The sequence below is a fragment of the Mycteria americana genome, unplaced genomic scaffold, assembly GCF_035582795.1.
Source record: "Mycteria americana isolate JAX WOST 10 ecotype Jacksonville Zoo and Gardens unplaced genomic scaffold, USCA_MyAme_1.0 Scaffold_260, whole genome shotgun sequence".
Classification (NCBI taxonomy): domain Eukaryota; kingdom Metazoa; phylum Chordata; class Aves; order Ciconiiformes; family Ciconiidae; genus Mycteria; species Mycteria americana.
In genome coordinates, this window is record NW_027445599.1 from 1 (window position 1) to 26,330 (window position 26,330).

At 72.8% G+C, this 26,330-nt stretch overlaps 4 protein-coding genes and 1 long non-coding RNA gene across 7 annotated transcripts; all 5 read left to right on the forward strand.

The window, feature by feature from the left end:
- Positions 1-533: 533 nt before the first annotated feature.
- On the forward strand, positions 534-12,570 carry SKIC2 (SKI2 subunit of superkiller complex; the record flags this gene model as incomplete). Its single annotated transcript, XM_075489659.1, is given in 23 exon segments — positions 534-679; positions 764-848; positions 923-1,029; positions 1,799-1,945; positions 2,971-3,070; positions 3,192-3,216; positions 3,219-3,403; positions 4,245-4,269; positions 4,272-4,354; positions 4,575-4,668; positions 4,671-4,685; positions 5,365-5,483; positions 5,576-5,713; positions 6,464-6,546; positions 7,338-7,512; positions 7,602-7,752; positions 8,341-8,467; positions 9,294-9,483; positions 9,485-9,505; positions 9,582-9,692; positions 10,504-10,722; positions 11,509-11,649; positions 12,352-12,570. Coding segments are annotated over 23 exon segments (2,688 nt in total), but the record flags the coding sequence as incomplete, so codon positions are not given.
- Positions 12,571-13,515: 945 nt separating this feature from the next.
- Positions 13,516-15,725, forward strand: WHR1 (winged helix repair factor 1). 2 transcript variants are annotated; one of them, XR_012773654.1, is made up of 7 exons: positions 13,516-13,923; positions 14,004-14,099; positions 14,192-14,328; positions 14,556-14,653; positions 14,904-15,051; positions 15,350-15,488; positions 15,590-15,725. XR_012773654.1 is itself a non-coding variant. In XM_075489664.1 (6 exons), exons 1-6 carry the CDS (start codon positions 13,648-13,650, stop codon positions 15,393-15,395), a joined length of 801 nt encoding a protein of 266 aa, XP_075345779.1. In that variant the 5' UTR covers positions 13,516-13,647; the 3' UTR covers positions 15,396-15,521. The 2 variants fall into 2 exon arrangements, 1 of the variants encoding a protein (XP_075345779.1); XM_075489664.1 differs by lacking the exon at positions 15,590-15,725 and having other exon boundaries at positions 15,350-15,521.
- NEU1 (neuraminidase 1) lies at positions 15,649-19,501 on the forward strand. 2 transcript variants are annotated; one of them, XM_075489662.1, is made up of 6 exons: positions 15,649-15,803; positions 16,602-16,794; positions 17,427-17,686; positions 17,941-18,123; positions 18,677-18,896; positions 19,199-19,501. In XM_075489662.1, the coding sequence occupies exons 1-6, from the start codon at positions 15,726-15,728 to the stop codon at positions 19,417-19,419; spliced, it is 1,155 nt and encodes a 384-aa protein (XP_075345777.1). In that variant the 5' UTR covers positions 15,649-15,725; the 3' UTR covers positions 19,420-19,501. The 2 variants fall into 2 exon arrangements, with proteins under 2 accessions (XP_075345777.1, XP_075345778.1); XM_075489663.1 differs by having other exon boundaries at positions 17,944-18,123.
- Positions 19,502-19,855: 354 nt separating this feature from the next.
- Positions 19,856-24,548, forward strand: LOC142403421 (spliceosome RNA helicase DDX39B-like). The gene is given in 7 exon segments (XM_075489661.1): positions 19,856-19,984; positions 21,634-21,854; positions 21,948-22,075; positions 22,169-22,261; positions 23,050-23,233; positions 23,894-24,021; positions 24,023-24,548. Coding segments are annotated over 6 exon segments (1,269 nt in total). The 5' UTR covers positions 19,856-19,984; positions 21,634-21,643; the 3' UTR covers position 24,548.
- A 62-nt stretch (positions 24,549-24,610) lies between these two features.
- Positions 24,611-26,129, forward strand: LOC142403424 (uncharacterized). Its single transcript, XR_012773655.1, has 4 exons — positions 24,611-24,654; positions 24,753-24,810; positions 25,380-25,645; positions 25,767-26,129. It is a non-coding gene; the product is annotated as an uncharacterized LOC142403424 (long non-coding RNA).
- Positions 26,130-26,330: the final 201 nt, after the last annotated feature.

The following is a 26,330-nucleotide window of genomic DNA, read 5'->3' on the forward strand; positions in this document are numbered from 1 at the left end:
AAACCTTTCTGAGAGTCCCCAAACTCTCTGGGGGTCCTCAAATCCCTCTGAGTGTCCCTAAATCCCCTCTGAGTGTCCCCAAATCTTCCTGTGGGTCCCCAAACCTCTCTGAAAGTCCCCAAATCTTCCCGGGGGTCCCCAAACCTCTCTGAGAGGTCCCGAAGTCTCTGGGGGTCCTCAAATCCCCTCTGAGTGTCCCCAAATCTTCCTGCGGGTCCCCCAACCTCTTTGAGAGTCCCCAAATCTTCTTGCGGGTCCCCAAATCCCCTCTGAGTGTCCCCAAACCTTCCCGAGGGTCCCCAAACCTCTCTGAGAGGTCCCAAACTCTCTGGGGGTCCCCAAACCTCTCTGAGTGTCCCCAAATCTTCCCGGGGGTCCCCAAACCCTCTCTGCCCCCCCCCCCCCCGCCTTTCCGGACCCCAGCCCCCTCTCAGCATCCCCCCTCCCCCTCTCCCCTGCCCCCCTCTTTCCCGCGGGGCGCTGTGGGGGTGCGGCCCCCCCGCTGACCCCCGCCCCCCCTCCCCCCCCCCCAGCACCATCTACACCTCCCCATCAAGGCGCTTTCCAACCAGAAGTTCCGCGACTTCAAGGCGACGTTCGGGGACGTGGGGCTGCTGACGGGGGACGTGCAGCTGCGCCCCGAGGCCTCCTGCCTCATCATGACCACCGAGATCCTGCGGTGAGCCCGGGGGGGGGGCTGGCACCCCCAAATCCCCCCAATTCCCTCCCCCCCCCCCAAATTTCACCCCTTTCCCGACGCCAGGTCGATGCTCTACAACGGCTCCGACGTCATCCGGGATCTGGAGTGGGTCATCTTCGACGAGGTGCACTACATCAACGACGCGGAGGTGAGTGAGGGGGGGGGGTGGGGGGGTGTCTCGGGGGTTTGGGGGATCCCCCTGACCCCCCGCCGCCCCCCCAGCGCGGCGTGGTGTGGGAGGAGGTGCTGATCATGCTGCCCGAGCACGTCAAGCTCATCCTGCTCAGCGCCACCATCCCCAACGCCTTCGAGTTCGCCCAGTGGGTCGGGTAGGATGGGGGGGGAATGGGGGGGGAACGGGGGCTTTGGGGGGGGGGAACGGGGGGAAATGGGGCTTTGGGGGGGGGGAATAGGGCTTTGGGGGGGGGGAATGGGGGCTTTGGGGGGGGGGAACGGGGGGAAATGGGGGCTTTGGGGGGGGTAATGGGGCTTTGGGGGGGGGAATGGGGGGGAATGGGGGCTTTGGGGGGGGGGAACGGGGCTTTGGGGGGGGAATGGGGGGGAATGGGGGCTTTTGGGGGGGGGAATGGGGGGGAATGGGGGCTTTGGGGGGGAATGGGGGGAATGGGGCTTTGGGGGGGAATGGGGGCCTTGGGGGGGGGAATGGGGGAAATGGGGGTTTTGGGGGGGGGGAAAATGGGACTTTGGGGGGGGGAAGGGGCTTTGGGGGGGGGAAATGGGGTGCTGGGGTTCCCTGGGGGGCTGGGGGGTGGCTGGGGGGGGCTAAGAGGGATCTAGGGGGGTGCTGGGGGGCTGGGGGGGGAGTCTGAAGGAGTAAGAGATGTGTGGGGGCTGCTGGGGGTCCGTGGGGTGAACTTGGGGGCTGGGGGGGGCTAAGAGGGTGTAGGGGGGTGCTGGGGGTCCCTGGGGTGGCCACAGGGTGCTGGGGGGGTGTCTGGGGGGGGCTGAGAGGGGTCTAGGGGGGCTCCGGGGGTCCCTGGGGTGAGCTCGGGGGGCTGGGGGGGTAAGGGGGCTCCGGGGGTCCCTGGGGGGGCCGCGGCCCCCCGGCCCCTGCTCTCGCCTGACGCCGCCCCGCAGCCGCACCAAGCGCCGGCGCCTGCGGGTGATCAGCACGCGGCAGCGCCCGGTGCCGCTGGAGCACTTCCTCTACACCGGGAACAGCCCCCGCACCCGCCACCAGCTCTTCCTGCTGCTCGACGCCCGCGGCAACTTCAGCACCCAAGGGTGAGCCCCGCGGCGACCCACGGCCGACCCACGGCCGACCCATGGCCGACCCATGGCCGCCCCACGGCGACCCACGGCCGCCCCATGGCCGTCCCCGCCCGCTGGTGCCTGGCCTCTGCAGAGGCCCCAGGGGGTCCCGCACAGCCCTGAGCCAGCCTTGCCCCATGGCCAGCCCCACGGCCAGCCCCATAGAGAATTCCTGCCTAGTGCTAACCCGGTCCTGCCCCACGGGCAGCCCCATAGAGGATTCCTGCCCGGTGCTAACCTGGTCCTGCCCCACGGCCAGCCGCATAGAGAATTCCGGCCTAGTGCTAACCCGGTCCTGCCCCACGGCCAGCCCCATAGAGAATTCCTGCCCAGTGCTAACCCGGCCCTGCCCCACAGCCAGCCTTACAGAGCAGTCTCACACAGTCCTGGGACGGCTCTGCCCCACAGACAGCCCTATAGCTGCCCTATAGAGGTCTTGGTGGGGTCCCAGCCAGCCCAAACAGGTCCTGTCTCCTAGTCAGCCCCACAGCCAGCCCATAGAGGGGTCCTGCACAGTCCTAAGTTGGTCGTACCCCACAGCCAGCCCCATAGAGGGGTCCTGCACAGTCCTAAGTTGGTCGTACCCCACAGCCAGCCCCATAGAGGAGTCCTGCACAGTCCTAAGTTGGTCGTACCCCACAGCCAGCCCCATAGAGAACTCTTGTCCAGCGCTAACCCGGCCCTGCCCCACAGCCAGCCTTACAGAGCAGTCCCACAGAGTCCTGGGCGGGCTCTGCCCCACAGACAGCCCCATAGCTGCCCTATAGAGGTCTTGATGGGGTCCCGTGCAGCCCCGAATAGGTCTTGCCCCACGGCCAGCCCCACAGCAGACCCTATAGCCAGGCCCCACAGAGGCCCCGGGGCGGCCCCACATCACTGGGAGCCGCTTCTGGCCATCACCGTGCTGGCTGCCACCAGCACCAGCGGCCCCTCCCCGGGGGGCCGTGGGGCACCCCAGCCCCCCAGCTGCCCCCCCCAGCCCCACGTCTGCCCCCCAGGTACTACGCCGCCGTGGAGGCCAAGAAGGAGCGAACCAGCAAACACGCGCAGACCTTCGGGGCCAAGCAGCCCACCATGGGGGGCACCGGCCCCGGGCAGGTCTGGGGGGCAGCCGGGGGCTGCTGTGGGGCTCCCCACGCTCCGGAGGAGCCGGGAGCTTCGGGGCGGGCCGGGGGTCCCGCGGGGCGCCCCGGCTCAGCCCGCCGCGCCCCCTCCGCAGGACCGGGGGGTCTGGCTGGCGCTGCTGGGCTGCTGCGGGAGCGGGAGCAGTTGCCCGTCGTCGCCTTCACCTTCTCCCGCAGCCGCTGCGACGAGCACGCCGACGCGCTGGGCTCCCTCGACCTGGTCTCCAGCGCCGAGAGGGGCCGGATCCGGCTCTTCTTCCAGCGCTGCGTCTCCCGCCTGCGCGGCTCCGACCGCCGCCTGCCCCAGGTGGGGGGCTGGGACGGGCCTCGGGGGGCCGGGGGGGGGGTGCTTGGGGGCTGGCAGGGGCTCTAGGGGGAGGCTGGAGGGGCTGGGGAGGGCTCGGGGGGGGGACTTCGGGGGGTGGGGGGGGCCCTGGGGGGGGTTTGAAGGGACATGGGGGGCTCTGGGGGGGGTTTAAGGGATGTGGGGGCTTTGTGGGGGGCTGGAAGGGACACGGGGGGCTCTGGGGAGGGGTTAAGGGGATGTGGGGGGCTCTATGGGGAGCTGGAAGGGACACGGGGGGCTCTGGGGAGGGGTTAAGGGGATGTGGGGGCTCACAGTGTGGGCTGGAAGGGACACGGGGGGCTCTGGGGGGGGTTAAGGGGATGTGGGGGGGCTCTATGGGGAGCTAGAAGGGACATGGGGGGCTCTGGGGGGGTTTAAGGGGATGTGGGGGCTTTGTGGGGGGCTGGAAGGGACACGGGGGGCTCTGGGGGGGGGTTAGGGGATGTGGGGGCTCACAGTGTGGGGCTGGAAGGGACACGGGGGGCTCTGGGGGGGGGTTAAGGGGATGTGGGGGGCTCTATGGGGAGCTAGAAGGGACATGGGGGGCTCTGGGGGGGGTTTAAGGGGATGTGGGGGCTTTGTGGGGGGCTGAAAGGGACACGGGGGGCTCTGGGGGGGGCTCAAGGGGATCTGGGGGGCTCTATGGGGGTGCGGGGGGCTCACAGTGGGGTTGGGCGTTCTCTGGGATGGGGACCCCGGGGGCTGCACCCGAGGCAGGGGGGCCCCGCGGGCTCTGTGGGGTGGTGCTGGGGGGCCGTGGGGCCGCGCCGTGGGGGCCGCTGACCCCCCGTGTCCCCCCCAGGTGGTGCACATGGCGGAGCTGCTGCAGGCGGCATCGGGGTGCACCACGGCGGGGTGCTGCCCCTGCTCAAGGAGGTGGTGGAGATGCTCTTCAGCCAGGGGCTGGTCAAGGTGCGCCGTGGGGCGGCCGTGGGGCGGCCGTGGGGCTGGGGGGGCCGCTCGGGCAGGGGCTCGCTGCGGGGCTGGACGAGGGGTGACGCGTCCGCGCGGGACGTGCGGCATCCTGCCCCGCTGCGGGGCCCCCCTGCCCCGTGGTGGCCCCCCGCGTCCCCCCCCTTTGCCCCCCCACATCTCCCCCTTTGCCCCCCCCATCTCCCCCCCCGCCCCCCAGGTGCTCTTCGCCACCGAGACCTTCGCCATGGGGGTGAACATGCCGGCCCGCACCGTCGTCTTCGACTCCATCCGCAAGCACGATGGCAACAACTTCGGGATCTCTTGCCTGGTGAGGGGGTGGCCGTGGGGCGGCCGTGGGGCGGCCGTGGGGCAGCGGGCACCATGGGGCAGAGTCTGGGACTCGGTGCCTGTCCTGCAGCTGCCCTTTGTGTGTCTGTCTAGGACTCTACGTGTAGATGTGGGTGCTGTGGGGCAGCGGGGGGGCCGTGGGGCAGCATTTGGGGTCCTAGTGCCCATCCCACGGCTACGTTCCTGTACCTCCCCAGGGGTGTACGTGCAGATGTGGCTGCCGTGGGGCAGGGTGGGGGCCGTGGGGCAGGCTGTGGGGCTGTGGGCACCGTGGGGCAGTTGTGGGGCAGAGTTTGGGCTCCTAGTGCCTGTTCCCGTGGCTGTCCTTTCTGTGTTTCTCTAAGACTCTGCATGTAGGTGTGGGTGCCGTGGGGCAGGATGGGTGCTGTGGGTCAGGCCGTGGGTCTGAGCGCCCCACTCGCACCCCGTGCAGGGGAGTACGTGCAGCCGTGGGTCAGGCCGTGGGGCAGCCGTGGGTCAGGCCGTGGGGCAGGGTGTGGGTCAGGCCGTGGGTCTGAGTGCCCCACTCGCGCCCCCGCGCAGGGGAGTACGTGCAGATGTGGGTGCCGTGGGCAGCCGTGGGTCAGGCCGTGGGGCAGCCGTGGGGCAGGGTGTGGGTCAGGCCGTGGGTCTGAGCGCCCCACTCGCGCCCCGCGCAGGGGAGTACGTGCAGATGTCGGGGCGCGCAGGGCGGCGGGGGCTGGACTCCACCGGCACCGTCATCATCCTCTGCAAGGGGCCCGTCCCCGAGATGGCCGACCTGCACCGCATGATGCTGGTGGGTCCCCGCGCCCCCCCCCCTGAGCCCCCCGGGCCCCCCCCCCGGGCTGGCCCCCCCGGCCCCCCTGACCCCTGCCCCCGCGCCCCCAGGGCCGCCCCACGCGCCTGCAGTCCCAGTTCCGCCTGACCTACTCCATGATCCTCAACCTGCTGCGGGCGCAGGCGCTGCGCGTCGAGGACATGATGCGGCGCAGCTTCTCCGAGTTCCCCCTGCGGCGGGACGCGCCGGTGCGGGGGACACTGGGGACACGGGGACAGCCCGGTGTGGGATGGGGGGGCGCGGGGGACACTGGGGACACTGGGATGCGCCGGTGCGGGGCGGGGGGCGTGGGGGACAGGGGGACAGTGGGGACACTGGGACGCGCCGGTGCGGGGTGGGGGACGGGGGGACACTGGGGACAGGGGGACACTGGGGACGTGGGGACGGCCCGGTGTGGGACGGGGGGGCACTGGGGATGCCACTGGGGACGTGGGGACAGCCCAGTATGGGACTGGGGGGCACTGGGGACACTCCAGAGCACAGGGGATGCTCCAGTACAGGCTCAGGGGATACTGGGGATGCCCCAGTATGGGACTGGGGGGCACTGGGGACACTGCGGTATGCGTACTGGGGAGGTGGGGACGGCCCAGTGTGGGACTGGGGGCACTGGGGAGGTGGGGACACCCCAGTGCGGGACTGGGGACACTGGGGACGTCCCAGTACAGGGACTGGGGGACACTGGGACACCCCAGTATGGGACTGGGGGGCACTGGGGAGGTGGGGACACCCCAGTGTGGGACTGGGGGATACTGGGGACACTGGGGGTTGTCCCAGTATGGGGACTGGGAGGCACTGGGGACACTGGGGCTGTCCCAGTACGGGGACTGGGGGCGCCGGGGAGGCAGGGACCCCCCCGTACGGGCAGGGGGGGCCGAGGGGCGGCCCGGGGGGGGGCTGGGGTCCCCGTGCCCCCCGCCCCGACCCCCGCCCCCCCCCAGGCGCAGGAGCGGCGCGTGGCGGAGCTGCGGCGGGCGCTGGCGGCACTGGGGGAGCCGGGGCCGGGGGGGGCGGAGGCCGAGCTGCGCCCCTACCACCCGCGCCGTGGGGGGGCTGCGCCGGGCCCCGCGCCCGCCTGCAGGTGGGGACCCCCGGGGACGGGGATGGGGGGGACCCCCGGGGACGGGGACGTTGGGGGACCCCCGCCCTGGGGATGGGGGGACGCTGGGGGGGGCCCTGGGGGGCCCTGGGTGGTGCTGGGGGTCTGGGGGGGGTCCCTGGGGGTCTGGGGGGGGTCCTGGGCACACTGGGGGTCACCTGGGTGGTGCTGGGGGTCTGGGGGGACACTGGGGGTCCCAATCTGATCTGGGGGGTCTGGGGGTCCCTGGATGACTTGGGGGGGGCGGGGGAGTCCCCCTCTGACCTGGGGGGGGGGGGGTCCCTGGCTGGTTTGGGGGGTCCCGGGGGTCCCCTCTGACCTGGGGGGGTCCCTGGCTGGTTTGGGGGGTCCCGCGGCTCCCCTCTGAGCGGGGGGGGTCCCTGGCTGGTTTGGGGGGTCCCGGGCTCCCCTCTGAGCGGGGGGGTCCCTGGCTGGTTTGGGGGGTCCCGGGGGTCCCCTCTGACCTGGGGGGGGTCCCTGGCTGGTTTGGGGGGTCCTGGGGGTCCCCTCTGACCTGGGGGGGGGGGTCCCCTGGCTGGTTTGGGGGGTCCCGGGGGTCCCCTCTGAGCGGGGGGGTCTCTGGGTGGTTTGGGGGTCCCGGGGGTCCCCTCTGACCTGGGGGGGGGGGTCCCTGGCTGGTTTGGGGGGGTCCCGGGGTCCCCTCTGCACGGGGGGGTCCCTGGCTGGTTTGGGGGGTCCCGCGGCTCCCCTCCGAGCGGGGGGGTCCCTGGCTGGTTTGGGGGGGTCCCGGGGGTCCCCTCTGAGCGGGGGTCCCGGGGTCCCCAGCGGCGCCTGGCGCAGTCGCCGGCGGGGCTGCGGGCGCTGGCCCCCGGGCGGGTGGTGGTGGTCTGCACCCCCCGGCACCGCAACGCCCTGGGCCTCATCCTCCAGGTACCCCAACACCCCCCCCGCCCCCCGAGCACCCCCCATGGGGTGTCCGTCCCCCCCCCCCGGCCCCCCTCACCCCCTGCCCCCCCCAGGTGTCCCCGGAGGGGTCCGGCCGCGCCTTCACCGCGCTGGTGCTGAGCGAGAAGCCCCCCGAGGAGGGGGGGCCGGCGGGGCCCCCCCCCGACGTCCCCGACGTCCCCTACCCCGAGGACCTGCTGCTCACCAGGCTCTTCGTGCCCGAGGGTGGGGGGGTCCGGGGGGGTCCCCGCACCCCAGGGCCCTCTCCGGGGGGGGGGTCCCCAATGGCTGGGTCCCCAGGGGGTTGGGGGGTCCCCGAACGCCAGGGTCCCCTTTGGGGGGGGGGGGGGGTGTCAGGGTCCTGGGTTTCCTTGGGGGGGTTTGGGGGGGGTCCCTGCACCCCAGTGCCCTCTTGTGGGGGGGGGTCCCCAGATGCCAGGGTCCTCCCTGGGGGGGGTGGGTCGGGGTCCTGGGTTTCCTTGGGGGGGTTTGGGGGGGGTCCCCGGATGCCTGGGGTCCCCCTGGGGGGGTCGCAACACCTGGGTCCCCAGAGGTGGGGGGTCCCCAGATGCCAGGGTCCTCTCTGGGGGGGGTGGGTTGGGGTCCTGGGTTTCCTTGGGGGGGTCCCTGCACCCCAGTGCCCTCTCGGGGGGGGGGGGGGGGTGTCCCAATGGCTGGGTCCCCAGGGGGTTGGGGGTCCCCAAACACCAGGGTCCCTTGGAGGGGGGGGTGGGTGGGGGTCCCGGGTCTCCCCGGGGGTTTGGGGGGTCCCCGGATGCCCGGCCCCCCCCCCCCGACGCCCGGCCCCCCCAGGCCCCTGCGGGCACGCGCTGGAGAAGCTGCAGCCCGAGGACATCGGGGGGATCACGGCCAAGACCCTGCGGGTGAACCCCGAAAAGCTCCTGCAGGAGCTGCGCCCGCGCCAGGGCCCCCGGCACAGGTGGGGGGCACGGGGGGGGTCCCCGGGGCGCTTGGGGTCCCGGGGGGGGGTCCGAGAGTGCTCGTGGGGGGCTCTCCCTGCTTTTGGGGTGCCTGGGGGCGTCTTTTGGGGTGTCTTTGTGTGTGGGAGGGTCCTTGGAGGGGGTTTTTTCCCCATTTTGGGGTCCCTGGGGGGGGTCTCTGTGGATATTGGGGTCCTTGGGGGGGTCCCCAGGGGTGTGTGGGGGGTCTGAGAGTGCGCTTGGGGTGTCTCCCTGCTTTTGGGGTGCCTGGGGGGGGTCTCTGTGGATATTGGGGTCCCTGGGGGGGTCTTCTGGGGTGTCCGTGTGTGTGGGGTCCTTGGGGGGGGCTTCTCTCCAGTTTTGGGGTATTTTGGGGGTCTCTTCACAGTTTCAGGGTCCCTGGGGGGGTCTCTGTGGGTGTTGGGGTGGCTGGGGGGGGGGTGTCCCCCATTTTGGGGCCTCGCAGGGAGGGTCTCGGGGGGTGTTGGGGTCCCCAGGGGTGTGGGGGGGTCTGAGAGTGCTCTCGGGGGGGTCTCCCTGGTTTTGGGGTCCCTGGGCGGGGGGTCTTGGGGGTCGCTGTGGATATTGGGGTCCCTGGGGGGGTGTCCCGGTTTTGGGGTCCCTGGGGGGGATCTTGGGGGGTTCTCTGTAGGCGTTGGGGTCCCTGGGGGGGTGTGTCCCAGTTTTGGGGTCCTGGGGGGGAGGTCTGTCTGGATATTGGGGGTGCTGGGGGGGGGGGGGGGTCTTTTCACAGTGTGGGGTCCCTGGGGGGTTCCCCCATTGCGGGGTCCCCCCCCGACCCCCCGTGCCCCCCCTCGCCCCCAGGCCGGAGCCCCCCGGGACGGAGGTGGGGGCGGCGGTGCAGGAGCTGGCCCGGCTGGCGGGGGGGGCCCCGGGGGGGCTCCCCCTGCTCGACCCGGTGGGGGCCCTGCAGCTGCGGGACCCCGAGGCCGTGGAAGCGGCCGCCGAAGCCCGGGCCCTGGCCGCCTCGCTGGGCTCCTTCCGCTGCGTGCACAGCCCCCCGCTTCCCCCAGCAGGTACGGGGGGGGCCGGGGAGGGGGCGCTCGGGACCCCCGGGACCACCCCCCCCCCCCAACCTCCGTCTCCCCCCAGTACGCCCAGTTTGCCGCCCGGGAGGAGCTGCTGGAGCAGCTGGAGCATCTCCAGTTCCTGCTGTCGGACCAGTCGCTGCTGCTGCTGCCCGAGTACCACCAGCGCGTGGCCGTGGGTGTCCCCCCGTGTCCCCCCCCCGGTGTCCCCCCCCGTGTCCCCTGGGACCCCCCCGTGTCCTTCCCTGTGTCCCTGGGACCCCCCCATGTCCCCTGGGACCCCCCACGTCCTCCCCACGTCCCTGCTGCCCGGGTACCACCAACACGTGGCTGTGGGTGTCCCCCCCTGGGACCCCCCCCCCCCGTGTTCCCTGGGACCCCCATGTCCCCCCCATTGTCCCCTGTCACCCCCCCAGAGCCCCTGTGCCCCCGTCCCCTGGGACCCCTATGTCCCCCCCATGTCCCCTGGGACCCCCAAAGGGCCCCCGTGCCCCCCCATGTCCCATTTCCCCCCCCCCCCGTGTCTCCTGGGACCCCCCCCAGGGCTGCTGTGCCCCATCCCCTGGGACCCCCAAAGGGCCCCCGTGCCCCCCCGTGTCCCATATCCCCCCCCCACCCCCGTGTCTCCTGGGACCCCCCCCCAGGGCTGCTGTGCCCCTGTCCCCCGTGCCCCCCCGTGCCCCCTCCCCGTGCCCCCCCACGTCCCCACTGCTGCTGCCCAAGTGTCCCCACTGCGGGGCTGTGGGTTCCCCCCGTGCCCCCCCTCATTTCCATCCCCCGGGACCCCCCCCCCCCGGGCCCCCGTTTCCCCCCCGTCCCTGCTCCCCGAGTGCCACCAGCGTGTCACCGTGCCCCCCCCGCAGCGGGGGCGGGGGAAGGACACTCTCGGGACCCCTCCCCTCCCCGGGCCCCCGGTGCGACGCGGACGGGGGAGGGGGGGTCCCCGCGTGCCCCCGTCCCCCCAGCGTGTGTGTCCCCCCCCCCAGGTGCTGCGGGCGCTGGGGTACGTGGCGGAGGGGGGGGCGGTGGCCCTGGGGGGCCGCCTGGCCTCGCTGCTGAGCGCCCACGAGCTGGTGCTGACGGAGCTGCTGCTGGGGAACGTCCTGGCCCCCCTGCGCCCCGAGGAGAGCGTCGCCCTGCTCTCCTGCATGGTCTGCCCCGGCCGCGGGGAGCCCCCCCCCCGCCTGCCGCCCCCCCTCCAGCAGGTACCGCCGGGGGGCGATGGGGGGTGCCTAGGGTTTGGGGGGGTCCCGGATGGTGGGGTCCGTAGGGTTTGGGGGGGTCCTGGATGGTGGGGTCCGTAGGGTTTGGGGGGGGGGGGGTCCCCCAGATGATGGGGTCTATAGGATTTGGGGGGGGGGGGTCCCCGGATGGTGGAGTCCTTAGGATTTGGGGGGGGTGTCCCCCAGGTGATGGTGTCCATAGGATGTGGGGGGAGGGGTCCCGGATGGTGGGGTCCGTAGGGTTTGGGGGGGGGGGTGTCCCCCAGGTGATGGGGTCTACAGGATTTGGGGGGGATCCCCGGATGGTGGAGTCCTTAGGATTTGGGGGGGGGTGTCCCCCAGGTGATGGAGTCCATAGGATTTGGGGGGGGGTCCTGGATGGTGGAGTCCATAGGGTTTCAGGGGGGCCTGGGGGGTGGAAAGGAGGGTCCCCAGAGATTTGGGGGGGGGGTGTGTGTTCCCCCAGGTGTTGGAGTCCTGGGGACTTAGGGGGGGCTGTGGGGTACAATGGGGCTCTGCCAGAGCGGAGCTGTGGGGTCCCGCGGATGTTGGCGTCCCTGGGGATTTGGGGGGGGCTGTGGGGCCGAGCAGGGGTCCCCCCAACACCAGGGTCCCTGAGGCTGTGGGGGGCCAGGGGGTGGGGTGGGGTCCCTGATTCGGGGTTCCTGGGTGCCCCCCCCCCCCCCCCCCAGGGGGTGGAGCGGGTGGGGGATGGTGGGGCAGGGTGGGGTCCCTGATTCGGGGGTGCCCCCCCCCCCCCCCCCCCAGGGCATGGAGCAGGTGCGGGCGGTGGCCCAGCGCGTGGGGCGGCTGCAGCAGGAGTGCGGCCTCAGCCAGAGCGTGGAGGAGTTCGTGGAGCAGTTTGGCTTCGGCCTCGTCGAGGTCGTCTACGAGTGGGCCCGCGGCATGGTGAGACCCCCCAGACCCCCCCCCCCAGACCCCCCTGAGACCCCCCAGTCCCTCGAGACCCCCAAGACCCCCCCAGTCCTCCCAGATCCCCCCAAGCCCCCCCTCGAGACACCCAAGACACCCCCCAAGACCCCCCATCCCCGCCCAGTCCTCCCAAGATCCCCTGAGACCCCGAAGACCCCCCAGACTCCCCAAGACCCCTGAGACCCCCCCCCGAGACCCCCAGTCCCCCCCCAGTCCTCCCAAGACCCCCCAAGACCCCCCAGGCCCCCCAGATCCTCCCAACCCCCCAGTCCTCCCAAGACCCCCTAGACCCCCCCAGTCCCCTGAGACCCCCCATCCCCCCTCAGTCCTCCCAAGACCCCCCCAGTCCCCTGAGATGCTCCCAAGACCCCCAGACCCCCCAGTCCTCCCAAGACCCCCCAGTCCCCCCCCAGTCCCCCAAGACCCCCCCAAGACCCCCCGTCCCCCCTCAGTCCCCTGAGACCCCCCAACCCCCCAGACCCCCCCCCCGAGACCTCCCAGACCCCCCCAGTCCCCCGAGACCCCCCAACCCCCCAGTCCCTCCCAGACCCCCGAGACCCCCCGTCCCCCCCCCAGTCTTCCCAAGACCCCCAGCCTCCCCCAATCCCCTGAGACCCCCGAGACGCCCCCCAGCCGGGGGCTGCCCTGACGCCCCCCCCCCCCCCCCCCCCCCCGCAGCCCTTCGCCGACATCGCCCGGCTGGCGGCGGTGCAGGAGGGGGCGGTGGTTCGGTGCATCCAGCGCCTGGAGGAGACCTGCCGGGAGGTGCGCCAGGCCGCCCGCATGGTGGGAGAGCCGGCCCTGGCCGCCAAGATGGAGGCCGCCTCCAACATGATCAAGCGCGACATCGTCTTCGCCGCCAGCCTCTACACCCAATAAAGGCTCGCGGCCCCCTCGCCCTCGGCCTCCGACCCCCAGCGCCGCCCGGGGACCCCCGGCCTCACCCGGCCCCCCCCGCCCCCCCCCCGAGCACCAGTGGTTCAGCCCGGACCCTCTGAGTCCCCCGCTTGGGGCTGCGTGGTTCAGCCCGGTCCCCCCCTCCAATTGCTCCACATGGTTCAGTCGCTGCGTCCCCCTCGGCCCCGTGTGGTTCAGTCCACCCCCTCATGGATCCCACATGGTTCGGTCCACCCCCCCTTGTCCCCGCATGGTTCAGTCCACCCCCCCTATTGACCCCATGTGCTTCAGCCCACACACACCCCCTTGGCCCTACATGGTTCAGTCCACCCCCCCCCCCGTTACCCACGTGGTTCAGTCCACCCCCCCCCCGTTACCCCACGTGGTTCAGTCCACCCCCTCATGGATCCCACATGGTTCAGCCCCCCCCCCCTTGCCTCCACATGGTTCGGTCCACCCCCCCCCTTGTCGCCGCATGGTTCAGTCCACCCCCCCCATTGACCCCATGTGCTTCAGCCCACCCCCCCCCCCCGGCCCTACGTGGTTCAGTCCACCCCCCCCCGTTACCCACGTGGTTCAGTCCGTCCACCCCCCCGCATCGCCCCGCGTCGTTAAACCCGCCCCCCCCCCCATTGGCCCCACGTGGTTCAGTCCACCCCATGGCTCCCCCATGGCTCAGGCCCCCCCATTGGCTCCGCATGGTTCAGTCCACGCCCCCTCTGCACCCACATGGTTCTGTCTGTCCCCTCCATTGGTCCACGCGGTTCGCTCCGCCCCCCCCCGTTACCCCCACGTGGTTCAGTCCCGTCCCCCCCATCGGCCCCGCGTGGTTCAGCCCCTTGGCTCCGCCCAGTGCCACCCAAAGCACCGCCCCTTTGCGGACGCCCCGCCCCGCCGCCTCCCGCCCCGCCCCCGCCGGTGACGCTCCCCGGGCGCTGGCGCGTCATCAGCGCGCGCCTGCGGCGGAAGGAGGAAGCGGCGCCGCTCGCCGGCGTGGCGTCATCAGCAGGGGCCCGGCGGGCCGGGGCCGCTGTGGGGCAGCGCTGCGGGGCGCCCCCCCGCCCCCCCCCCCGCCCCATGGGCCGCCGCCGCCGCCTCCTCTGCGACGCCTTCGAGGCCAAGCGGCGCCGCCTGGAGCCGCCGCCGGGGCAGCCCCGGCCCGACGGAACCGGGGCGGGGGCGGGGGGGATCCCCCCGCTCCCCGCCGGCAGCCCCGGGGCCGTGGAAGCGGCGTTGCGGGACGTGGCCGCCCTCTTCCCGCGGGGGCTCTTCGGGGACGCGCTGCCGCCCCTGGTCCTGCGCCACCAGCTCTACAGCCTGGTCAGCGACCGCACCGCCGTGGACCGGCACCTGGTCAGCCCCCCCCCCCCCCAACTTCCCGGGGCCGCCCGGTGGCCGGGGCCCCCCCTGACACCCCCCGCCCCCCCCCCCAGAACCGCCTGAGGGACGAGGGCCGCATCCGGCTGCTCCACCTGGGGCTGGGCGCCGACACGCTGGGGGTCGTCTTCATGGAGCTCTACAAAGAGAAGGTCTGGGGCGGTTGGGGGGCTGGGGGGGGGGGGTGGGGGGCCCCGCTGACCCCCCCACCCCGCGCCCCCCCCCCCCCGCCCCCCCTCCCCAGGTGCTGGCGGCGGTGGCGGGGACCCCCCGAGCGGGGCTGGTGCGGCGGTTCCTGGACTCGGCCGTGGCCGCCTGCCCCGAGCTGGGCTACGAGCAGGGCCGCGTGCGGGCGCTGGGCTTCGAGGACGGCGATGTCACGTACGGGGGGAAGCGGGGGGGGGCCCGGGAGGTGGGGACCCCCCCCCCCCCCGGTGATTCGGGGTCCCCCAGGCTGGGGCTGGGGCAGCTGCAGACCCCTCTGAAGTGGGTTTGGGGCCCCCCTGGGGGGTTGGGGTCCCCCCAGAGTGGGTGTGGGGCAGGGGTGGGCCCCCCGCTGTGGGTCCTGCCCCCCCCCCCCCATGCCGCCCCCCCCGTGTCCCCCCCAGGCAGCTGGTGGCCGCGGGGGTGCTGACCGTGCGCGACGCCGGGAGCTGGTGGCTGGCAGTGCCGGGGGTCGGGCGCTTCGTCCGGGCCTTGGTCCGCGGTGCGTGGGGACCCCCTGACCCCCCCCCCCCCCCCCCCGACCCTCCTTGAGCCCCCCCTCCCCCCTCAGGGCCCCGGAACCCCCAGGGGCCCCCCCCGAGCCCCCAGATCTGTGGGTCCCCCCTGCTCCCTCCCCCTCTTTGGGCTCCCCTGTCCTTTGGGGCTCCCCCCCGGTCCCATGCGGGGGTCGCCCAACCCCCGTCTCCTGCCCAGGGGACCCTCTCGGTGACCCCTGACCTCTGACCCCGCAGGGCGCCAGGCGCTGCTGGGCGTGGTCCGCCGGTCGCGGCACCGGGAGGTGCCCCTGGGGGAGCTGCGGCAGCGAAGGGCCCCCCCGGGCGCCCGCCTGGGGGTCGGGTACCTCCTGCACGACCTGCTGGGGGCCCAGCTGCTGCGCAGGTACCCCCTGACCCCAGGGACCCCTGACCTCCGGGCGACCCCCTGTGTGAACCCCAGAGAGTGTGTGACCCCTGGGTGACCCTTGACCCTTGAGTAACCCCAGTGTGAATCCTGAGTGACCCCTGGCTGACCTCTGACCTCTGCATGACCCTTGGGTGCCCCCTCGGGTGACTGTGGGTGACCTTTGGCCCGTGTGTACCCCCTCCTGTGTGTGACCCCTGCATGCCCCCAGGTGACCCCTGACCCCTGTACGACCCCTGACCCCGGCCCAGGCGCTGACCCCTCCCCTCCCCCGCAGCGTCCCCACCGCCTCGGGGCCGATGCTGCGATTGGCCGAGCCCTGACCGGATCCTTCCCAGCATGCACCGGGGCCTGCTGGACCAAAGAGGGGGTGTGGCTGCGGCTGGCCACGCCCTCTGTGAAGGGGCGGGGCGAAGGTGGGGTCCACCTTCGCCCCGCCCCCCGGGGGGGTTCCCGACGGGGAGGGGAGGGGCAAAAAAAAAAAAGGCAATAAAAATGTGTTTTTTCCCTAACTCAGCCCGTTCCCTGCGGCGGGCCCCACCGCGGCGCTGCCGGCCCGGCGTTGCCGCTTTAAGGCTCGGCCCCGCCCCCGGCGGGCGGCGGCACGTGACAGCGGCGGCACGTGACGGCGGCGGGGCCTTAAAGGGGCCGCGATGGGGCCGGGCCGGCTCCTCCCGGGGCTGCTCCTCGCCATCGGCGCCGCCGCCCGCTGGGCCGCGACCCCCGAGACGGTACCGGGACCCCCCCTCCCCCCGATGCCCCCCGGTTCCTCTCCTCGCCCCCCCCCCCCCCCCCCGCGTCCCAGGGGCCCCCCGGGCCCCCCATGGCCCCGCGTTCCTCCACAGCCCCCCCAGTGCCCCCCCCCCCCGGGTCCCCCAGTGCCCCCCCCGACACCCCCCAGTGCCCCCCCCCGGGTCCCCCAAGATCCCCCATGGGTCCCTGTCCCCCCATTTGCCCCCCCCGTTCCTCCATGCCCCCCCCAGTGCCCCCCAACGCCCCCACAAGTGCCCCCCCCAGGCCCCCGACCCCCCCGTGGCCTCCCCAGTCCCCCCAATGCTGCCCTGGCACCCTCAAAGCCCCCCCCCCTCTATTGCCCCCCCGAGCCCCCCAGTGTCCCTTCCATACCCCCAGGGCCCCCCAGTTCCCCCCATCAGCTCTCGCCCCTCCCCGCCCCCCATTAACGCTCCCCTGACCCCCCCCATTGCCTCCCCCACACCCCCAAGCCCCCCCCCTTTAGACCCCCCAAAGCACCCTCAGAGCCCCCCAGCCCCCCTCCCCTCACCCATTGAGGCCCCCCCCGACCCCCCTGTCACCTCTGTCCCCCCCGACCCCCCCGGTCCCGAGGCCCCCCAGGACCCCCCCAGACCTCTTAGACCCCCCCAGGGTCCCCCCAGACCCCCCTGGGCCCCCCCAAGATCTCCGGGACCCCCCAGTGCCCCTTCAGAGCCCCCTCCAAGACCTCTCCCTCCCCCCCCAAACCTCCCAGCCCCCCCCCAGGACCCCCCCCTTGACCCCCCCCGTCCCCCCAGGTGCGCCCACGGGTGGTGCGGGAGCAGCTGCTGTGGGTGAGCGGGGAGGGGCGCGGGGGGGTCCACACCTTCCGGGTGCCGCTGGTGGCCGTCACCCCCGGGGGGGCCCTGCTGGCCTGCGCCGAGGGGCGCAAGCGCTCGGCCGCCGACGTGGGGGCCAAGGTCATCGCCTGCCGCCGCTCCCCCGACGGAGGTGGGGCTGGGGGCGAGGGGCCGGGGGGCAAAGGGGGCTGGAGGGGGGGCTGGGGGCGGGCAGAGGGCCGGGGGGGGCTCTGGGGGGGTCTGGGAGGTCTGGGGGGGGGGGCTGGAGGGGCACTGGGGGGTGTCAGAGGTCTTGGGGGGGCCCAGGGGGGTCTGGGGGGAGCCTGGGGGACTCTAAGAGGTCTTGGAGGGGGGCCTGGGGGGGTCTGGGAGGTCTGGGGGGGGGGGCTGGAGGGGCACTGGGGGGTGTCAGAGATCTTGGGGGCCCCCAAGGGGGTCTGGGGGGACCCTGGGGGGGATCAAAGGGGGCTTGAGGGGGCTCTGGGGGGGTCTGAGAGATCTGGGGGGGTCTGGGAGGTTTGGGGGGGGGGGAGAGGTCTTGGAGGGGGGTCTGAAGGGGCACTGTGGGGTCCCGGAGATCTTGGGGGGTCCAGGGGGGTCTGGGGGGAGCCTGGGGGGGGTCAGGGGGAGTCAGAGAGCTCTTGGGGGGGGCTGGGGGGGCTGCGAGGTTTCTGAGGGAGGTTGGGGGGTCCTGGGGGGACCCTGAGGGGGGGTCGGGGGTCCTGGGTGGTGCCTGGGGGGCTGGGGGGGGGTCTGACCGTGCGCGTCCCCCCCCCCCCCCAGGCGCGACGTGGGGCCCGACGCGGGTGGCGGCGGACGACGGCTCGGCGGGGGATGGGCTGAGTCTGGGGGCGCTGGCGGTGGCGGGGGAGGAGGTGCTGCTGCTCTTCGCCCGCTGCGCCCACCCCCCGCAGGCCTGCGGCCCCCCCAGCACCCACCTCCTGCGCAGCCGCGACGGCGGCCGCTCCTGGGGCCCCCCCCAAAACCTCTCGGGGGTCGTCGGCAACGAGGTCTTCGCCCCCGGGCCCGGCTACGGCATCCAGGTACCGGGGGGGGACGACACAGACCTGGGGGTGCCGGGTGTCTGGGGTGGGGGGCACCCAAAAGCCCAGGGGGAGCCGGGGGTCTGGGGGGGACCCCAGTGCTCGTGGGGGTCACGCGAGGGTTTGGGGGGGCTGGGTGTTCAGGTGGGGGAGGGGGCACCCAGGGGTCCCCCCAGGTATCTGGGAATGGGGGGGGGGCCCGGGGGGTCCCCGGCGCCTGGGGGGGGTCCCAGGCGTGTGTGTCCCCCCCCCAGAAGCAGCGGGCGCCGGGGCGGGGGCGGCTGGTGTTCTGCGGCCACGGGACGCTGGAGCGGGACGGGGTCTCGCTGCTGCTGAGCGACGACGGGGGCCGGCGCTGGCGGCGGGGGGGGGCCCTGCCCGCCATCCCCTTCGGGGCCCCCCGCCACCCCCACGACTTCACCCCCGACGAGTGCCAGGTGGGGGGACCCCGGGGGAGGGGATGGGGGGACCCCGGGGGCTGCGGGTGGAGCGGGGACCCCGGCGTTTGGGGGGGCGGGGGGGGAGCGTCCATGGTCCGGGAAGCCCCCAGACCCCCCAAGAGGGGACCCAGCTGTCCGGGCATGGGGGGGTGACCCTCGTATTTGGGGGGGGTGAAGGGACCCTGGTGGGGGGGGGGGAGGTGCCACGGGGCAGTGGGGGTCTCCCTGGGGACCCCCCAGGAGGGATGGGGTGAGGAGGGACCCGGGTGTCCGGGGATGGGGGGGACCCTCGTATTTGGGGGGTGGAGGAGGGACCCGAGTGCTTGGGGGGGTGTCCGGGGCGGGGGGGGGGGGTCTCCCTGGGGACCCGGGGTGGCCGGGGGACCCTGGTGTCGGGGCGAGGGGGGACCCAGGCGTCCAGGGACGGGGGGGACCCCCATATGCGGGGGGTGGAGCAGGGGCCCCGGCGCTCGGGGGGGGGGGGGTGTCTCCGGGGGTCTCCCTGGGGCCCCCGTGGCGAGGGGGGACCCAGGCTCCCGGCCGCCCGCAGCCCTACGAGCTGCCCGACGGCTCCATCGCCGTCAACATCCGGAACCAGAACGCCTACCGGTGCCGGTGCCGCATGGTGGCGCGGAGCTGGGACGGGGGCGAGACCCTTCCCCCCGCCGCCGTCACCTTCGACCCCGCCCTGGTCGACCCCGTGGTGGCCGCTGGCGTCCTCGTCACCGGCGGCCTCGTCTTCTTCAGCAACCCCGCCCACGAGAGCCAGCGTGAGCGGGGGACGGGGGGGACACGGGGGGGGGGACACGGGGGGACCCCGGTGCCCGGTCGGGGGGTCCCGAGGTCGGGGGGGGGGGACCCAGGGGACCTGGGCTGGGGGGGGGGGAGGGCGCTGGGGGTGGGGCTTGTGGTGGGAGGCGTGGCCTGGGGTAGAGAGTGTGGCTCGTGGTGGTGGGTGGGGCTGGCAGTGTGGGCGTGGCCCGAGGGCAGCAGCAGGGGTGAGTTGCCAGCAAAGGTGGGTGGGCGTGGTTTTGGGTGGGCGTGGCCCTACAGACCCCGCCCCCTTCCCCAGGGGTGAACCTGACCCTGCGCTGGAGCTTCACCAACGGCACCACGTGGTGGGGGCGGGGCCTGCAGGTGTGGGCGGGGCCCAGCGGGTACTCCTCGATGGCGGCCCCGCCCCCCAGCGCCCAGGGCGACGCCCCCCTCCTCTACCTCATCTACGAGAAGGGGCGGAGCCTCTCCACCGAGACCGTCTCATTGGCCACCATCAGCATCGCTGGCGATCTCTGACCCCGCCCCTCGCCGCGCCCTTGGCCACACCCCCGGCCGCGCCTCCCCGCGGTGGGGGAGGCTCAATAAAGGGGTTCGCTCAGCTCGGCTGCGCCTCATCGCTTGGGGGGCCCGGACCCTGGGTCGTTCTGTCCGTCCGTCCGTCTGTCCCCCCCCCTTCCTCCCCGTCACACGCCGGGGTCCGCCGGCCGAGGGGGGCGTGGCCAGGCGGCGGCGGGACCCGTCGCCATAGCGACGCGCTGGGGGCGGGCCCGCGGGTTTGGGGCGGGGCTTCACCGCCGGCACCGTTGCCTTGGCAACGGCGGCGCCCGCCCTCCCCCGAGGACCCCGGCGCGGGGGGGGGGGGGGGGGCTGCCCGCGGCGGTGCCTGCTCGGAGGCCGCTCCCCGCGGGGCGCGGCGGGGGGGGGGGAGGGGGCCGGGCGGGATCAGGCGATCGCGTTGGGCAGCCCCGCGGTGGTGGTGGGGAAGGGGGGGGCCTGAGCGGCGCCGCGCGCGGGGCAGGGCCGGAAGTGACGCCCGCGCAGCCCCACCCACTCCCTCCCGCGGCGGTCGCAGCGCTCGGCGGTAAGTGATGGCGGCGCGGCCCGGCCCGGCCCCGCCATCGGCCGCGCATCGCCGCCCCCGCCGCCCATCGGGGCCCGGCGCCCGCCGATACCCCGCGGCCGGGCCCCCCCGCGCCCGCCGCCGCCCCCCGCGCCCGCCGCCGCCGCTCGGGGGCGGGGGGCTCTCCCGGCCCGCCGCCATTGTGGGCGCCAAGATGGCGGCGGGGCCCGGGGGAGCCCGGGGAGGGGACCGGGGCGCCGGGGGGGGGGCGGAGGGGGGGAACGGGCCGGGGCCCCCGCGGACGGGGGGGGGGGCGGGCCCGAGCGGCCGGTTGCTTGGCGGGAAGGAAGGGGATTGGCCGGGGCCGGCGGGGGAGGGGCCGGAGCCCCGAGTCCCGGGGGGGGGATGGGTGCCCGGTTCGTGGGGTCCCTTGTGGGGTGATGGGTGCCCAGACACGGGGTTCCCTATGGGGTGATGGGTGCCCGGGTGCCAGGGTCCCCTGTGGGGCGATGGGTGCCCGGTTTGTGGGGTGCTCGATGGGGTGATGGGCACCCAGATATGGGGTTTGCTATGGGGCGATGGGCGCCTGGTTTTTGGGGTCCGTTATGGGGGGATGGGTGCCCAGTTTGTGCGACCCCTCCTAGGGTGATGGGTGCCGGGGCACGGGGTTCTCTATGGGGTGGGTGATGGGTGTCTGGGTGCCAGGGTCCCCTGTGGGGTGATGGGTGCCCCGTTCCTGGGGTGCTTTATGGGGGGATGGGTGCCCGGTTTGTGGGGTGCTCGTGGGTGATGGGTGCGCGGACACGGGGTTCCCTATGGGGTGGTGGGTGTCTGGGTGTCAGGGTCTCCTGTGGGGCAATGGGTGCCCCGTTTGTGGGGTGCTCTATGGGGTGATGGGTGCCTGGACACAGGGATTCCCTGTGGGGTGAGGGGTGCCCCCTTCCTGGGGTCCCTTATGGGGTGATGGGTGCCCAGACACGGGGTTCCCTATGGGGTGGTGGGTGTCTGGGTGTCAGGGTCTCCTGTGGGGTGATGGGTGCCCGGTTTGTGGGGTGCTCTATGGGGTGATGGGTGCCCGGACACGGGGTTCCCTATGGGGTGATGGGTGTTTGGGTGTCAGGGTCTCCTGTGGGGTGATGGGTGCCTGGTTTGTGGGGTGATCTATGGGGTGATGGGTGCCTGGGCACAGGGATTCCCTGTGGGGTGAGGGGTGCCTGGTTTGTGGGGTGATCTATGGGGTGATGGGTGCCTGGGCACAGGGATTCCCTGTGGGGTGAGGGGTGCCCCCTTCCTGGGGTCCCTTATGGGGTGATGGGTGCCCCGTTCCGGGGGTCACTTATGGGGTGATGGGTCCCTGGATGCCAGGGTCTCCTGTGGGGTGATGGGTGCTGGGTTCCTGGGGTCCTTTAAAGGATGATGGGTGCCCCGTTCCGGGGGTCCCTTATGGGGCGATGGGTGCCCAGTTTCTGGGGTGCTCTATGGGGTGATGGGTGCCCGGACACGGGGGTCTCCTGCAGGGTGACGGGTGCCCCGTTTGTGGGGTCCCTTATAGAACGATGGGTGCCCCGTTTGTGGGGTCCTTTGCGGGGCGCTGGGTGCCCGTCCGCCTGGGTCCCTCGTGGGCGCTGGGTGCCCCCGCTGACCCCCGTGCCCCCCCTCCGTCCCCGCAGGCCCGTCAAGATGGCGGAGAACGACGTGGACAACGAGCTGCTGGACTATGAGGACGACGAGGTGGAGAACGCGGCGGGGGGCGACGGGGCCGAGGCGCCGCCCAAGAAGGACGTGAAGGGCTCCTACGTCTCCATCCACAGCTCCGGCTTCCGCGATTTCCTCCTCAAACCCGAGCTGCTCCGCGCCATTGTCGACTGCGGCTTCGAGCACCCCTCCGAAGGTGCCCCGGGGAGGGGGCATGTGGGGGGGGGGGGGCGGTTTTGGGGGGCTCGGCCCCTCGCGGCGGCGCTGACTCCCCCCCTTCGCCCCGCAGTGCAGCACGAGTGCATCCCGCAGGCCATCCTGGGCATGGACGTGCTGTGCCAGGCCAAGTCCGGCATGGGCAAGACGGCCGTCTTCGTGCTGGCCACCCTGCAGCAGCTGGAGCCCGTCACGGGGCAGGTGAGGGGGGGGGGGGTGCGGGGGTGGGGGGCGCAGGGAGGGTTTTGGGGGGGTTCCGGCGGCGCTGAGCCCCTTCGGCGGGCGTCCCCGCAGGTGTCGGTGCTGGTGATGTGTCACACGCGGGAGCTGGCCTTCCAGATCAGCAAGGAGTACGAGAGGTTCTCCAAGTACATGCCTAGCGTGAAGGTGAGGGGCTGCGGGGGGGCCCGGGGGGGGGGTTGGGGGGGTTCAGGGTGTGGGAAATGGGGTGGGGGCTTGGGGGGGGCCCCAGGAGGTTTCGGGGGTGTGCGTTGGGGGCTCGGCCTTGGCGGAGGAATCTTGTCACCCCCAAATGGTCTGGGGGACCCCGAAATCCTTGCGGGGGGGCAGGACTGGGGGTAAAGGGGGCAGCTGGGTTTGGGGGGGGGGGTCAGAGCGCAAAAGGGGGTTCAGAGGGTGGGAAATGGGGTAGGAAAGAGGGTTTTGGGGTCACGGGGAGACAGGGAACACTCCGACGGGTTTTGTGGGGTGTCAGTGTCGGTGGAGGAGCTTCACCTCACCCCAAATGGCCTGGGGGGGACCCCAAAATCTTGGCAAGGGGTGGGGGTAAAGGGGGTGATCGAGGTTGGGGAGGGCTGGGGGGGTCAGGGCACAAAGAGGGTGGGGGAGGCGGGTTTGGGGGCACGGGGGCTCCCCAGGAGGTTTTTTGGGGGTGTCGGTGTTAGCGGGGGGAACCCTGAACCGCCCAGGGGACCCTGAAACCCTGGCAAAGAGGGGGTGCGGTGACAAAAAGGGGGGTGTGGGGGAGGTTGGGGTGCTGGGGGGGTGTGGGGGAGTTTGGGGGGGTGTGTGGGGTTGGGGGGGTGTGGGGTTTGGGGGGTGTGGGGTTGGGGGGGGTTGGGGGTGGCGGGTCTGTGGGAGCTTGGGGGTGCCGGGGGGCGGGTTGGCGGGGTTGGGGGTGGCTGAGCGTGCCCCCCCCCCCCCCTCCCCCGCAGGTGGCGGTGTTTTTCGGGGGGCTGTCGATCAAGAAGGACGAGGAGGTGCTGAAGAAGAATTGCCCCCACATCGTGGTGGGGACCCCGGGCCGCATCCTGGCCCTGGCCCGCAACAAGAGCCTCAACCTGAAGCACATCAAGCACTTCATCCTGGACGAGTGCGACAAGATGCTCGAGCAGCTCGGTGGGTCCGGGGGGCACCGGGGGTCCGGGAGGAGCTGGGGGCTCTCGGGGGGGGGGACACACAGACGACACCCCAGTATTTTAGGAAGGGGATTCGGGGGTGCGAGGAGGGGATCCGGGCACGCAGAGGGAGGCTCGGGGGGACCCGAGCGTCTGGAGCCCTGGGGGGAGCCCCGCTGCGTGGGAGGGGGGACCCCAGAATTTGGGACGGGGGGGGGGCCATTCAGCCCCGTAGGGCACCCAGGCGTGGGGGGGGCACCCAGGGGTCCAGGAGGAGATTTGGGGGGGGGGGGATCAGGGGCAGAGCCGGGCACCCAGGAGGAGACCGGGGGGGCCCCTAGCGTCTGGAGCCCTGGGGGGAGCCCCGCTGCGTCGCTGCGTGGGAGGGGGGACCCCAGAATTTGGGAAGGGGGGGGGGATCCGGGTGTCCGGCGCAGCCCCGTAGGGCACCCAGGCGCGGGGGGGGGACCAGGGGCGGAGGCGGGCACCCAGGAGGAGACCGGGGGGGCCCCTAGCGTCCGCGAGGGGGGTCCCGGCGATTCGGCAAGGGGGACGCGGGCGTTCGGGGGGAGGGCCCCGAGCATCCAGGCGCAGCCCCTCGGCGGCCGCGACCCCCGGCCCCCCCTTTTCCGCCCCCCTGAGCCCCTCCCCGCCCCCCCAGACATGCGTCGGGACGTCCAGGAGATTTTCCGCATGACCCCGCACGAAAAGCAGGTCATGATGTTCAGCGCCACGCTCAGCAAGGAAATCCGCCCCGTCTGCCGCAAATTCATGCAAGACGTAATTACCCCTTCTACCTTCTTTGCCCCCGGCGCCCGCCCCGGCGCGGGGGGCTGCCCCCGGCCCCCGCCCCCCCTGCGGAAGATCTCTCGGGTCTCCCCCCTCCAGCCGCCCCCCTTCTTCTTCCTCCTCCTCCTCCTCCTCCTCCTCCTCCTCTTCCTCGCTCCGTCCCGCCCGCCCCCCAAAAACCGCCCGGCGGACGGCGAAGAGCCCCCCCACACGCACTCGAGCGAGTAAGTGCCTGCGGCTCTCGGCCCCCCCGGCCCCCCCCGGCGCTCCGGCAGACGGCGGCGAGGAGACGGCGGGACCCCGGACGGCCTCGGCACGGCGCGGCGCGGCCCCTCGGCGCGGCTCGGCCCGGCCCGGACTCCTCCAGGCGCCCGGACCCGCTTATCCTTTTCCTGGAGCCGGCGGAGAGCAGGATTCGGGGGGGCGGGGGGGGGGGAAGGGGGCGGGGGGCACCCCCGGGCCGTGCTGGGGTGCAGGGGGGCCCTGTCGGGGGCCCTGGAGCCGTGTTGGGGGCAGGGAGCTATAGGGTGCTATAGGGCAGGAGCTACAGGGTGCGTGTGGGGCCCTGTGGGGGTCCCAGAGCCGTGTTGGGGGCAGGGAGCTGTAGGGTGCTATAGGGCAGGGAGCTATAGGGTGCTATAGGGCAGGAGCTATAGGGCACGTGTGGGGGCCCTGTCGGGGTCCCCGGAGCCATGTTGGGGGGCAGGGAGCTATAGGGTGCTATAGGGCAGGAGCTATAGGGTGCGTGTGGGGCCCTGTCGGGGTCCCCGGAGCCGTGTTGGGGGGCAGGTGAGCTATAGGGTGCTATAGGGCGTGCATGGGGCCTTGTCGGGGTCCCAGAGCTGTGTTGGGGGCAGGGAGCTATAGAGTGCTATAGGGCAGGGAGCTATAGGGTGCTATAGGGATGCATGTGGGGCCTTGTGGGGGTCTCAGAGCTGTGTTGGGGGGTAGGGAGCTATAGGGCGCATGTGGGGCTTTGTTGGGATTCCCAGTGTTATATTGGAGTGCAGGGAGCTATAGGGTGCTATAGGGCACGTGTGGGGCCTGTCGGGGGCCCTGGAGCCGTGTTGGGGGGCAGGGAGCTATAGGGTGCTATAGGCAGGAGCTATAGGGTGCGTGTGGGGCCCTGTCGGGGTCCCCGGAGCCGTGTTGGGGGGTAGGGAGCTATAGGGTGCTATAGGGCGTGCATGGGGCCTTGTCGGGGTCCCAGAGCCGTGTTGTGGGGGCAGGGAGCTATAGAGTGCTATAGGGCAGGGAGCTATAGGGTGCTATAGGATGCATGTGGGGCCTTGTGGGGGTCTCAGAGCTGTGTTGGGGAGGCAGGGAGCTATAGGGTGCTATATGGCAGGAAGCTGTAGGGTACTATGGGGTGCTATAGGGCACGTGTGGGGCCCTGTCGGGGTCCCCGGAGCCATGTTGGGGTGCAGGGAGCTATGGGGTGCTATAGGGTAGGGTGCTATAGGACACGTGTGGGGCCCTGTTGGGATCCCTGGGGCCATTACTGGGGTGCAGGGAACTATAGGGGTCCAGTGGGGCCGTATTGGGGTCCCAGGACCCATATTGGGGTTCAGGGAGCCACATTGGGGTCTCTGGTAGCCATATTGGGGTGCAGGGAGCCATAGGGGTCCGTGGGGCTGTATTGGGGTGTCTGGGAGCTGTATAGGGGTGGCAGGGACCCTATGGGGCCGTATTGGGGTGCAAGGAGCCATAGGGGTCCGGTGGGGCCGTATTGGGGTCCCTGGTAGCCGTGTTGTGGTGCAGGGAGCCATAGGGGCCCCATGGGGCCATATTGGGGTCCCAGGGCCCATATTGGGGTGCAGGGAGCCACATTGGGGTCTCTGGGAGCTGTATAGGGGTGCAGGGATGCTATGGGGCCGTATTGGGGTGCACGGAGACATAGGGGTCCAATGGGGCCGTATTGGGGTCCCAGGGCCTGTATTGGGGTTCAGGGAGCCACATTGGGGTCTGTGGTAGCCATATAGGGGTGCAGCGAGCCATAGGGGTCCCGTGGGGCCATATTGGGGTCCCAGGGCCCATATTGGGGTGCAGGGAGCCATATTGGGGTGTGTGGGAGCTGTATAGGGGTGCAGGGACCCTATGGGGCCATATTGGGGTCCTAGGGCCCACATTGGGGTCCTCTGGTAGCCGTATTGGGGTGCAGGGAGCCATACTGGGGTCTCCAGGGCCCATATTGGGGTGCAGGGAGCCATGGGGGTCCCGTGGGGCCGTATTGGGGTCCCAGGGCCCATATTGGGGTACAGGGGACTATAGGGGTCCCATGGGGCCGTATTGGGGTCCCAGGGCCTGTA